The sequence below is a fragment of the Triplophysa rosa genome, linkage group LG14 (genome assembly GCF_024868665.1).
Source record: "Triplophysa rosa linkage group LG14, Trosa_1v2, whole genome shotgun sequence".
NCBI lineage: Eukaryota > Metazoa > Chordata > Actinopteri > Cypriniformes > Nemacheilidae > Triplophysa > Triplophysa rosa.
Window position 1 is genome coordinate 11,363,896 of NC_079903.1, and position 13,255 is coordinate 11,377,150.

General features: G+C 39.6%; 2 protein-coding genes across 5 annotated transcripts in view; both read right to left on the reverse strand.

The window, feature by feature from the left end:
- zbtb16b (zinc finger and BTB domain containing 16b) overlaps positions 1-7,193 on the reverse strand; it is a 47,727-nt gene extending 40,534 nt beyond the window's left edge. Inside the window, exons 1-2 of the mRNA XM_057350369.1 lie at positions 6,368-7,193; positions 3,874-5,152 (exon numbers count right to left, since the gene is read on the reverse strand). Of these exons, the coding sequence (XP_057206352.1) occupies positions 3,874-5,090 (1,217 nt within the window). The 5' untranslated portion in view covers positions 5,091-5,152; positions 6,368-7,193. The remainder of the gene's footprint in view (positions 1-3,873; positions 5,153-6,367) is intronic.
- A 1,314-nt stretch (positions 7,194-8,507) lies between these two features.
- Positions 8,508-13,255, reverse strand: part of ncam1b (neural cell adhesion molecule 1b) — an 82,314-nt gene continuing 77,566 nt past the window's right edge. For 2 of the 4 annotated variants that reach the window (XM_057350444.1, XM_057350443.1), the window contains 2 exons: positions 10,569-11,159; positions 8,508-9,918 (listed from right to left, as the gene is read on the reverse strand). In XM_057350444.1, coding sequence (XP_057206427.1) covers positions 9,810-9,918; positions 10,569-11,159 — 700 coding nt within the window. In that variant the 3' untranslated portion in view covers positions 8,508-9,809. The remainder of the gene's footprint in view (positions 9,919-10,568; positions 11,160-13,255) is intronic. The other 2 variants (XM_057350442.1, XM_057350445.1) reach the window with 2 other exon arrangements.

A 13,255-nucleotide genomic window follows, 5' to 3' on the forward strand; every position in this document is an offset into this window, starting at 1 on the left:
ACCTGTATGACTTTCTGTCTCACGCAGAACACAAAAGAAGATATTTTGAAGAATGTAGGTACTGTAACTGGCACCCATTCACTTGCATTGGTTTTGTGTCCATACAATAGAAGTGAATGGGTGCCGGCGCTGTTCGGTTGCCAAATTCCATCAAAATATCTTCTTTTGTGTTCTGCAGAAGAAAGAAAAGAGGGTGAGTAATGATGACAGAATTTTCCTTTTTGGGTGAACTATCAGTCACTTAAAAAATGTGCGTTATTTGTGAAGCCACGAACATTAACTGAATCAATCTGAATACACCACATTTAACTCAAAGTCAAGTAATCCATCTCAATGCGATGTTCATTAATATATCTAACAATTACAGAGATTGGAGTTTGGAAGTTTAGATGGCAACACAGATAAGATAAACACCGGTATATGATAACCTGTGATTATCTCAATTAGGTAAAACAATTCTTCCGTTAAAAGAGGCATATATAATATTGCTTGTAAAGACTAGTGGTATGTAGTTAGGGCCGCTGTTGTGGTTAACCAGAAGATAAAGGGTTAGGCTGAGTAAACAAAGGGTCTCTTGAAGCAACATTTGAGAAGACAATAATGAGGTCTGATCCCCGGGGGTGTGATCTGTGCTTTTGGTCTCACATAACTGCTGTTAAAGGAACAGGTTACCCTAAAACGAAAATTCTGTCAGAATGTACTCCACCTTAACCTGTATGCTATTTTCTTGGAGATTTTTTTGAAAACATATCCATGTCTGTCAAGGCCTCTTAAAATAAAAATACTAAAGTACAGTAAAATATAAAACAGATAAAGTACAGCTGATTCAAAACACTTTCAAGGCCTTTTTATGTTTTGTGCCCTTTTTGGAACACATCAGTCCCTGGTCACTATGACCTACACTGTGTAATGTAATTTCTCCCTAAAAAAATCAAACATGAGAAACATTTTATATGATAGCATACACGATACATAATAATGAAAAGTTTGAGCTTTTAATCACATGACCTCTATATTACAAACTGTCAATATTTGTGTCTCAAAACTCAACAACACAATAATCCTGTACAGCGCAATATTCTGTAACTGATCTCACTTTTTCTGATCTAACAATTGGGTTTTATGGCAATCCTTTCTATTTCCATCTTCCCCTTTCTTTCTGGCTTGACCTCTCTCTGTCTCTCAATCTCTCTCCATTTGCTCTATAACAAAAGATCTAATTAGAGCTTGTGTGCACCAGGTCCACTGCGAGCGCTCTAGGATCTTCCACTTCCAGGGAATTCTAAGTAGCGGAGCTGATCTGTGTCCCTAGAGCCCCCGCACGCATCATTCGTCGGCTCGCTGCCTGCGGTGGATTGTGAGTACACATCAGTAGCAGATTAAATCCACTCAGTGGAAAGCAGCACATTCCCTGGCTCGTCCACAGGGTAGAAATGACATGCATGAAAGGGCTGAGACCGGGTGCAGTGGCTTTCAGAGGTCTTAATCCAAAATAAAGTAATGTCTGTTGCGCTGTAATTGCAATGTTGAATGCTATTGCATTCACTTTTAATTGATTTTGAAATAAACATCGTCGCTGTCCTTCCGAAACCTCAGATGTCCAAATGAGCTGTTTTTCAGGAAACTGAAAAAACACTGTACTTTTTAAATGATTAAATACAAATCAAAAGTTGACAAGCACTTTTTATTTGATTTAGATATTGGTTTAGATATTGGTTTATTTGGTTTAGATATTGCAAAACCCAGTGGCAAATACAAAGGGTGACTAACAATAATGATTTATGGCAAATAATAAAAATCATGAAATATGGAGATACAAGGTTTCAGAAGGACAGCAGCGACATGCTTGTTAAAATTAGTCTATTTGATAAAGTATCACTCCAGAGGACTGACAATGTGTTGGTTACTCAGGTTAAGATTTGTGACATTAAGGGCCTCTTTGTGAACAGGGCAAAAGTTTAACTGGTATTGGTATAGGATCCGCTCGCCCTGACCACAATGACCCCGCGGGGCCTCCGGGCTTTCATAATGTCCGGTGTGTCAGTCACATGCCCGCTGATTTTAACATCTGTCACCGTTCACACACCAGAAAAGGGCAAGTTGAGTTTATGAACAAATATTAGTGACCGCCTGACCCAGTGACCCACTCGCGTTTATTGTATCTGCATCGCCATTGAAGAAAAAAGGAACCATATTTGTTAAGTATTATCCTTATCTGTGATTTACAGCTTTGTGTCAACACTGAAATATATACTTCATTAACCTTTTTTGGCAATAGGGGAAATTTTATAGTAGAAATCTATTTCTATTTCATACAATTTATTACATTAATAAAAGCATTTATATTGCATTATTGGAGGACCTTAAAAAAGGTAGCACCAGCACAGTGTTGAAAGCAAAGAATCTGGAAAGGAGCGAATCTGGTTGTATGTGAGCTCAGACAGGAAACCTGCGCTGGTGTCACTGGGTTCAGCATTTGTGGGAATGAATGAAAGAGTATCAGGTGCGCTGCAATACACACAACGTGTGGCCACTTTATCTGTGTCTGACAGAAGGGTAAAGTCACTATCAGACCATCTTCACCACAGAGACTAAGGAGAGCAGTGCGAGGTTATCTTCCGCTCTGATAAATAGAGATAAGGCACTACCTACTGTTTGAGAGTCCACGTTTAAACCGCTCAAGCCCTGATCCAATATAACTGGAATCACCATGTGCTTTGAATTCGGATTGGTCAATTGCGGGGAACAATCTCGTCAAACCTATAATAAAATATTTTGACATATAGCACGAAGTGAGTGAAGGCTTGAAGCTCTACAATGATCTATGTCATTAAAAAGGACAAACACACCTATATAGATAATGCCCGATTTGACTTAGAAAATAGTGCTTATTGTTCTCTAACCCATTTGTCTATCTGAGCAAAGCTCCTCCTGGCTGATCATTTTGACAGAGTTAAGCCAAAGGTTATGGAGGGGCGGCTAGGGTCAAGCCACACTAAGCAGCCCTCATTTCTACACAAGAAAACCTCCTTTCACAAATCAAATAAAAGCTTGGCATGTCCAACTGGCAGACATTTCTAACCTGTTTGGCACCATTGTCATCAGGACTGAGAAAGCGAGCGCTTAAAGAAACAGTTCACACAAAAATAAAAATGATATTTATTATATAATAAAATATATTATATATATTATAAATGATAAAATATATATTTATACATTTTGTTCCAGACCTGTATTCTTCTGTGGAGTACAAAATGCAATTTAAAGGGGTAGTTCAGCCAAAAATGAAAATTTTGTCATCATTTCTTCACCCTCTTGTCATTTCAAACCTGTATGACTTTCTTTCTTCAACACAAAAGAAGATATTTCGAAGAATATTGGTAACTGAACATCTGCGGTACCCATTTACTATTGTATGGACACAAAGCCGATGCAAGTCGTTGTTCGGTTACGAATATATTTTTTGGTGTTCTGCAAAAAAACTCACAGGTTTGAAATGACAAGAGGGTGAGTAAATGATGACAGAATTTTCATTTTTGGGTGAACTATACGTTTAAACTCCTGTCCAAAGTCCTTTAGACCTTTTTATAATATTCCTAATGGTGTTGAAGTTTGATGGCAACTTGTTGGTCATTATTAATAAGAGTGGCCAGGATTTTCTTTTTGTGTTCTACAAAAGAAGTCATAAGGGTTTAGACTGACATGAAGGTAAAGAAATAAAAAGACATATTTGGATGACTTATTCCTTAAAATCTCATCTAGGCTGTGCTTAACATATAGTCCAAGAGAAACTGTGATAGAAATGAGCACACAATCATGACATTAGTCTTTTTATTTTTAAAACTAATGAGAAAGATTCAGAAACCTTCTCACCTGTGTTGTTCGGCAGTTTCATTATCAGGCAGCTCCATACCGCATACCTCGCATCGTTCTTTCTGGGTATGGACCTCGTGCTTCACGTTCGCTGTAAAATCCCCGAGCTTGCTCAAGAACTCTCTCTGAATCAAACTCTGATGGAAGAGCCCCCCATAGGCACTGAAATCCATCGACATGGCCAGAGTGGACGGCACATGTAATGACGATGCCATGGATACGGGCAAGGGCAGCATAACATCGCTTTTATGGTTGGACGGCATAGAGCACAGAGATGCGAAATGTCTGTCGGCCAGGCTAGCCACGTTCACCAGGCCTGCTTGCCCGCTGTCTACTTGGGAATCTGCGGAACCGTCTGCGGAGTGGAGTTCACGGGCGCTGGTGATGACACTGCCTCTAGTAGGGGTTCCAGGAGTCCCCCGGTGCTGCCGAGAGTCACCGCCGCCTTCCCCGTTCCTAGTAAAGCCTCCATCATGTTGGAACTCCTCATCCACCTGCATCATCTCGGTTTTAATCTTATCTAGTAATGGAGATCCGTTACCTTGTGAAAAGCTCTGGGGTGCGTTGGCCTGAACAAGCATGGACTGGCCCATGCTCATCAGGCCCTCCACAGCGGCCTTAGTCGGGCTGACGGCCGGTAGACCCATTTGGGCTGATTCTGAAGATCTTTTGTCGACCATGCTGACCAAAGCCAGGCGGCTGGCAGCGCCATAGCCACCGTCCTGTACGGAATGCTTTTTGGAGATAAACGTGCTCTTGAGATACTTGATCCTGCGGTCATCAACATCATCACCGCCGTTCTCATTCATATTCACATCTGTGTCGTTCTCTTCAGACATCTGGATAGTTTCCAAGATCTTCAGACATTGCTCCTCTAAGTACTCTATCTCTAGAATCTCTGCCGCATAGAGAAGGTCATCTAAGTCCTCCAGCTTGGCTTGGAGCGTGGCGGTATAAGCGTACTCCAGAATCTGCTGGAAGGTCTTTGGTGAGAGGAAGTCCAGAGTGTAATGTTGGCTGTTGCGGTGGAACAGGATCTCAAACATCTTACTTGCACATGCAAGCACGGTTCTGTGGGCGCGGAACTCCTGGCTGTCGACCATGATAACCACATCACACAACGTCCCCGAGAGCCTCATCTGGTTGGCCTTCTGCAGGAGCGAGGTGGGGTGGACGGGGTTTTGGAGGTGAATCATACCCATTTTAGCTAAATCCATCACAGTAACATTTATTGTACCATCTCACAGGTTTGCTTTTTCCTCTTGCTCCTTGAGTGTTCCTGCAAACGTCATTCAGCAATTTAAAAACACACAACGTCACCTGTTGCAATGCACAAATCAGTTCATTCATCTCGGTTGCACAGTTCATGTTAATCATCAATCAAACAGGTTGACTCAATGTTTTGAAAAAAGGCAAAGGGGCGTTGTTGTTGTCGAACCTTCATACAGAGGCAGTAGCCAATCACGGCAACAGGTACATAATGTTATGCAATGGCAGTGATAGTAATGGAAAGCTGCCAGGTGAAACTGAACTAACAGCATTCAAGACGCTTGACAAGAACTTACGTTTCTCATTCTGTTCTTCAGGGAAAAGGCTACTTTGTTTTAAATGTACCTTTATTTCTAGTAACAATGAGTCCTCGGAACAAACATTTCAATGAGCGCATCTCTCTTCTACGTGTCAGTACAAGCACAGCTGAAACCTGAGATAACTGCACAACACAATTTAAAAAAAGACTTTTAAATATTACTTGAATGTAGTTATTTAATATAACCTCGATAAAATGTGTAAAGTAAATATGTTGTGTATCGATTTTTTTACTGTAGTAGCCTACTGAATACCGCTTCAAGATTTATCTGCGCGTGCAATCGTGCAGTCGATATTGTGTGTGCATCTGATATAGTTTTAACATAACTAAAACATTTAACATCAGCGATGTAAAGAAACAACACATTGCCCTTCACGACTCCTGGAAAGGTTGCCCTCTTGCTTAAAACCTTTCAGTCTTCATATCAAATAAATACATCTTTAAAATGCGCCGACACGGAGTTACATTTTATAACAGCCACTGATATACACAACTATATATAAGGCATGCTGACTAAAACAGAAAAAGCAAAAGATCCGAAATAACCCGTTCATTTGATCCGCGCAACAGTCTGTATCAACAAGCTGTTCGTAATGCGCAAGCAAGCGCGATCCCACCTGATTGACAAGTTGCTTTAAGCAACATTCACATCAGTTTGCTCTCTAAATGTTATCATTTTAATAACACCTTAAACTCTACGTGTCGTGAAAGCACAAGCATGCCAGAAGACGCAGCCTAAACATTACGCGCGTGATGGATCTAAAGACAACCTACAAGTTAAGCATCCTTCACCCAAAATGAACTAAATTTTGCACCACTGTAAACAAACGAATAAGCATGTGCGCAGTCGAATTCAACAGCTGGATAAGCGATTAAGGTTTCCCCGGGGAAGTTATTTTGACTTACCTGGAATTGGCGCGTAAATTGAACACTTGTTATTACGGCATCAACACACTAATGTTCACAGAAGCCGCTTCACGCGCACTAGAGTCGCCGTTCGGATTCCGATCAACATCATCGTCGTGACGTCAATGTTTTCTCTGATGCGCGCCGAGACGCCGGGAAACGGAGACGCGCAGGAATCCTGTGATTATCAGTCAGGGTTACAGCGTTACTGAACCGGTGAAGGAAACGGACGTTGAATGCTTACTGTTCCTCAAATTACGGCAAACTCCAAATATTCATTTACACATGACTGATTTAAAGTAACAGCACGGCGTGCAGTCCGCTTACACTTCCCTCGAGGAGTTTAAACTTTAAAGAGCGTGACTGCGTTAAAAAGAGCTTAGCTTGTCCATGAATGAAGGGTAAAAAGAATGAATGAGAATAAACCCACGCACTCACAAAGCACCCCGCCAATGAATGTGGGGATGTCTTTGGTAATCTCCCACTGCCTTCTTATTTAGAGACACGGTGTTCGCGAAAAAGCAGGTTCAATTTTTAAACGTACAATAACAGTGAAGGAATGCCCGCAAAATGTCTAAACTTTAGGAGCATCGTTGTTGTCTTGTCTTCTTGTCTTGTTTGATGAAGGTCATACTCCTCGAAACCACAGTTAACACAGAGTACTAATATCCTCGAGCCTTACGAGCAAAACAACAAAAAAGCTGAACTAATTTAATGGTTAGCTCTAAAATGACACTATGGTCTATTAGGTTATTGCAAAACACAAGTAAAACCGAAGCATGTTTAACTAACAATAGATGACATGGATTCCATGCACTCCTCGTTATAAAACTGTACACACGTTTATGTGAAGTATGTTTATATGAGCACGTGCAGTCACGTAGTTTCAGAGAACCTCATACACAGAAATCTGAGGCTCATGTTGTAAAACAGCGCCACCTGCTGACGGGAATGAAATGGAGAGGCTTTCAACGTTTTTTACTTTAAAGCCCCCCATTGCCCACACCACAACATTTAAAGGCCAGCCCATTCACAACTGCTACCCAATATTTTGAGGTTTGCAAAACTAGTATATTTGTTAGGAAAATAAGCAAACATCTTGATTTTTAGTTATTTTAGCTTATTTTTTAATGATCGTTTGTCTTATTTTAAATAACTATGGGGCGGTTTCCCGGACAGGGAATAGCTTAAGCCAGGAGTAGGCCTTAGTTAAATTAGAACATTTAAGCAGTTTTTACAATTTTGTTACAAAAAAAATGTATACAAAAAAGCTTAACTGGTGTGCATTTTGAGACAAAGCAAGGGCACTTCAAGCTATTTTCAGTTTTGACAGCTCTAACATTTATTTTAGTCTAGGACTAGACTCAAGCCCTGTCCGGGAAACCCTAATACCTGTAAGTTATATTGAGGCATATTAAAGGAACAGTTCACCCAAAAATGAAATTTCTCTCCAAAATTGTTCCAAATCTGTATAATTTCTTTGTTCTGATGAACACAGAGAAAGATATTTGGAAGAATGCAGTTTTTGGCCACTTTTGACTTACAATGGTCCTACTATGGTTGTCAATGGTGGCCAAGAACTTTTTGGTTACAAGCATTCTTTCAAATATCTTTCTCCGTGTTCATCAGAACAAAGCAATTTATACAGATTTGACACAACTCGAGGGTAAAAAATTCAGTAAATAACGACATCATTTTTATTTTTGGGGGGTAAACTGTCCCTTTAAGGTTTGTTAAAGCCCCCTAGTGGGACGCTGTGGTAGAGGAAGGGAATATCAACTTTAAGAGAATTTGGATATTTCTGAAGGAAAAATCCTTTTCAGTCATACTAGCTTCTGTTGTTACTATCGTCAAACGTGATATAAATATGGAAATAACACAAAACAATACAAATCTTGCATTTTTCATATTTTTATAATAATGTTATTGTGTCTTGTTTTATTGTAGTGTGAATATGGATTACAAAAGCAAATAAATGTCAAGGCTCATATTCAGATGGATTGTTTTAAACTAACACAACTAATACAAATACTGTATGTTCATTATGTAACTAAATGTAAAAGAAATGTAAGAAGAATTATTTTCAACATTTTTAAATAAGACTTTTTCAGAACCAAAATACTATGCTGTGATCACAGAGGAATGACGTTTGAACAGTAGATTCACTCTATTAAAAACGTTTATAGATTGAGGTGTTTGCTTTTAAGGTATGAACCTGAGAAACCAAAAAAGTGAAACTTTCCTGTTTCAATGAGTTTATTTAAAATGTGTTAGAGCAACACCATTTACAACATGTTCTTATTTTAAAGCATACCCATCATACTGTTATTTCATTGGTCAAATCCCCATATACATGAAACAATTTACCGTTCTGGGGTAAAATGGCAGTGCTCAACAGAACAATCTGTGTACAATGGGCAAAGATAATATCCTCTTGGATAATCCAAAACGTTGATTTTATAGAAAGCGTAGAAATCATAAAACACCCAGAACCATCATTTCGAGCATTTCTGCACGCTGACCTACAGTGAGACAGCACACTTCACTCTTGTTTAACATCAGACGTGCAAGCAGATGGTCATGCAATGAGTGATGTCACGAGGACGGTGTCCTATTTCTCCTGTTTTACACAGGACTGTTAACAATATACAGGTCATGTTATATAAAAGGACAATCAGCGTTAACTACAAAGCTAAGTGGATATGCTTGAAAAAACAGACAACAATTTGATAACACAATCACAGTGCACAAGCTTCCAGTCGACAGTGTGAAACATACCTTTTTCCAGAGGTATACAGTATAAAAATGAGCAGACATTTTTGAGTCCATGCTTCTGGAGCACGTGTTGGATAAATGACATGATGTATAAACTGCAAACATTAGAAATACATGGTAATTGTAAAAACTGAACTTCAGTTACAAAACAAAATGGACCATTTGAAATAGTTACTGGACCTTAATGAAAAACAGTATGTGAAAATATCCTGCGATATTTTATCGGCCTATACAGTACAAAACCGCGTTATTAACATCCAAGACACAAAACAGTTATGTGTAAATAAAATATGATATGACAGAATAAAATATAAAACCAACAATGAATCAAGCCCTCAAACACATGGAATATAAAAATAGGAGAAATCATTTACATTTTAACAATGTACTATGGAAATCATGTATTACTACAGAAACCATTCTCCTGAATATGCCCTGTTAAAATAATCCTGACCAAACGATTTACAACGAAACACATTATAATCTTTGAATTATATGAATGATATCATGTCCATTTAACTCCTGAAACCGAAACATCTGGAAGTTTACTCCGAAACTAAGTGGAAAAGGCGTACATACATTATTGAAGTGATAGAATATACACCTTTTAGTTGAGAAAATCTATTAAGGGCACTGTTAAATGTTCACCGTGATGCTCCGCCTGTCCTCATGCTTTACTTTCGGTGGCGTTTGTTTGCGAGACAGCGTTGGGTTCTCCTCCTGCCTTCTTTAGCTCTGCGATTCCTGTCGTACTGCTCTCCTCATCCACAACGTTCCTGTGATGGAGATCATTGAAAAATATTTCACTCAAAATGAACACTTGGTCATCAATAGTTCACCTTTCCAATGAAAATTCTGTCAACATTTCCTCACCCTGTTGACATTTGAAACCTGTATGATTTTCTTTCATCCACAGAACACAAAAGAAGATATTTAGAAAAATGTTGGTCACCAAAAACCATTGGTCCCCATTGACTTCTGTTGTATGGACACAAAACCAATGCAAGTCAATGGGGACCAACAGGTTTTTTTTGACATTCTTCAAAATATCTTCGTTTGTGTTTCACAGAAGAAAGAAAGCCATACAGGTTTGAAATGACAAGAGGGCATGAAAATAATGACAAGGTGAACGATTCCTTTAAAGTATTTCAAACTTGTATGACCAATTACAAAGTACAACTTGCACTTTTTCTTGCAATTAAAGTAAATGGGGACTGGAGCGTTATTTTTTTGTGTGTCTTAAAAAGAAAGTCATATAGATTTGGAACATTATAAGGGTTAAGATATGGTGCACTATCCCTTTAAATGAAATTGTAAAATTAAGAAAATTCACACATTCACTGATCACCTTGTGCAGTGAGATCAGAATAAACATCTAATGGTCACAAACTAAGAGAACATCAAGACATCATCGAGAAATCCATACTCGCTCTGTGCCGGAGCAGATGGCCCACTGAATCCAGCTGTCCCCAGAGCATTCGAGTCGTCCTGGGGGACGTCTGTGTCTGGACCCAATGGGAGTTCTCCATCAATCTGATGATCGTGATTTACTGAGGGGATAGGGGCGCAACCCTGTGGGCTGATGGGATTTGAACTGGCATGAGAGGCACTCTGAACAGACGGCAATGACTCTGATTCTTTTTCTGTGGAGTTTGTCTCCCCAGGTGGGGCAACGGCCTGGCTAGGGGGCACGGGACTTGGCTCCTCTGAAGCAGGAACCTCAGCTTGTGCTTCTGAGGCATCACCCAAGTCTACCAGAAGAGTGACATCGGTTGTAGGGTCGGAATATGGAGATGACATGGAAGGTTTGGTGTGAGATTTGGGTGTACTACTGTCGGATGGTGATGCATGGGCGGGGTTAGGGTCAGGGGGAGGGGCTGTGATGCTGGAGGTAAGAGTGGTGCTCTCGCTAGCAGGGCTGCTCTGGCTGAGGTCAAAGGTGTCAGTGACTGTGTCTGAGTTAGTGGGAAAAGACACAGGCAAGTCTACCATCGCAGCGGCGGTTTCCGTCACTTGCCTGTATGAAGAGGGAGAAAACATAGACGAGTGATCGAGATAGGGGAGACAATCATTACAGACACATGGTTACAACATGTATGCAATACTGATTTGAAATACAGTATTGGATGTATGCTTAGATTGGTGTGCGGTGGACGGTCACTAGAGGGAGCACTTGATCTAGATGTAAAACATGAAGACAAGCGTGTAGGGAAACAAATATAAAAGTGCAACCTAAAACCAAAACTGAGCTAAATTTATAAGATTTATCAGTGGACATTGCTTTTAAGGACAAAACGTATTTTCTTTTCTGCTGATGTAATGAATGCAGCGTGGGAGGGTAATAATATCACAGCCTGCTTTTCATGATCCAATCAAATCCAGAGAGATAAAGTCGAGAAATATGTTATATTATGTAAGATAGAGTGTACAGTATCTGTGCAATTTCCTCAATGTTAAAAACTATTGTTTCCCAGCTTAATGTAAAAGAGAAGCCATTTAAGTTTTTTTACCCTGAAAAGGGTCTGGGGAGGGACCCCAGGGTTGGACATTTTCAGATATCTGTATTGTATCATTGTTTTATCAATGTTTCTACATTGGAAATTTTTTAATTTACAGCATTAAAAAGCATAAATTATACAATTTCGTAAATGTTGTTTTTTTTACCTTCAATACTTAAAGATGGCATAAAATCAAAATTGAAAAATCATATTTTTTATGGAATATTGTAGTGTGTCATGTGTGACTTATCTGTGCACCTCATTATTTTTTTTTAATTCATGTCACTCATTATCTTTTATCAAAAACGTTGACCTCCCCCCCCCTCGAAACGATTTCTCATCACTTCCTGTCACGAGGAATGGGAGGCTGCAGATGGTGAGTCCGGTGGGGAATAATCCTCCACGACTGACTGCAAACTCAAATTCAAATCTGCCTTCATTTTGTTAGCAACGGCCAACGATCCAATCAGTTCTCCATGTGGGAAATCAAATCCCGCCCTTCATTTTCTCCCGCCCTTCAAAAATTATTTTTACTCAAACTTTAAAACTTGGTAAGTACTGTACTAGATTTTTAATGTACTTAAGTATTAAAGGTAAAAGGTATAAAGCAAAACATCGACCTCCTTACCTTAGTTTTCACAATGTCCTGACACAAAATTATTCGAGGAAAGCATGGGTGAGACTGACACGGTGAGATGAAGTGCATTCTTTTAAAATAACATGCGGGAGTCCGTTTGTGTGCAGTATGCGTTTGAAACGGAGGCTGTTTATCTCTCTTACTGAAATGTTCAAATAAATACATTTCCCATACAAATCCACATTCTGAATAATGAATTCATTTATTTCCCAACCTAGCACAGTCCTGTGTTTTCTCTTACTGGTCATATTTCATAACGTTACATGTTGCTTACATGTTGCTGTCTAATACATGTTGCATGTATTAGACACGTAAAATTGCAAAAATTAAAGTGTCGGAACAAAAGATGCATTCTATCTAAAAGCGAATGCTCACCCAGACCTGCCTGAAACGCCTCGTGTAGCCACACCCCCACAAATCTACGTCAGTTTGTGGTATGATTTGACTAAGACCGCCCAAATGTATACGCAAGTAAGGTGGGCGTACCTGTCAGCACAATTGCTTTGGAACCTGATGTTCCAAATATGGTAAGAGGCGTTACATTTCTGTCACACGCTTGCAGTATTCGACCAATCACTACGCACTGGTTAACTGGCCAAACATAGCACACCTCGATTTTCAGAGCCATGAGCTTTGTACAAAATCCACGCGTTTCAGAGAGGCGGGGCAAAGAGGAGATACAAACAAGCACGGTATGTGGAAAATACAGCAGTTTTGAACCTTAAATCATGTATACACATTACATTACATCTAAAACATATGATAATATTAGTTTTAGCCGTGTCATATGACCCCTTTAAAATTCGGTTGAGTTTGTAAAAATCTGTTCACAGTAATCATCAGAATATCTGTTCTCCTGTCTCTGAACACGTCTGGATTTTGAAATCATTCTGCGGACACTTGTTATAAGAGGCATTTAGTCAAATAGGCGATTGCAGCCTATTGAAATATACGTAACCGGAAGAATCGGCACACTGC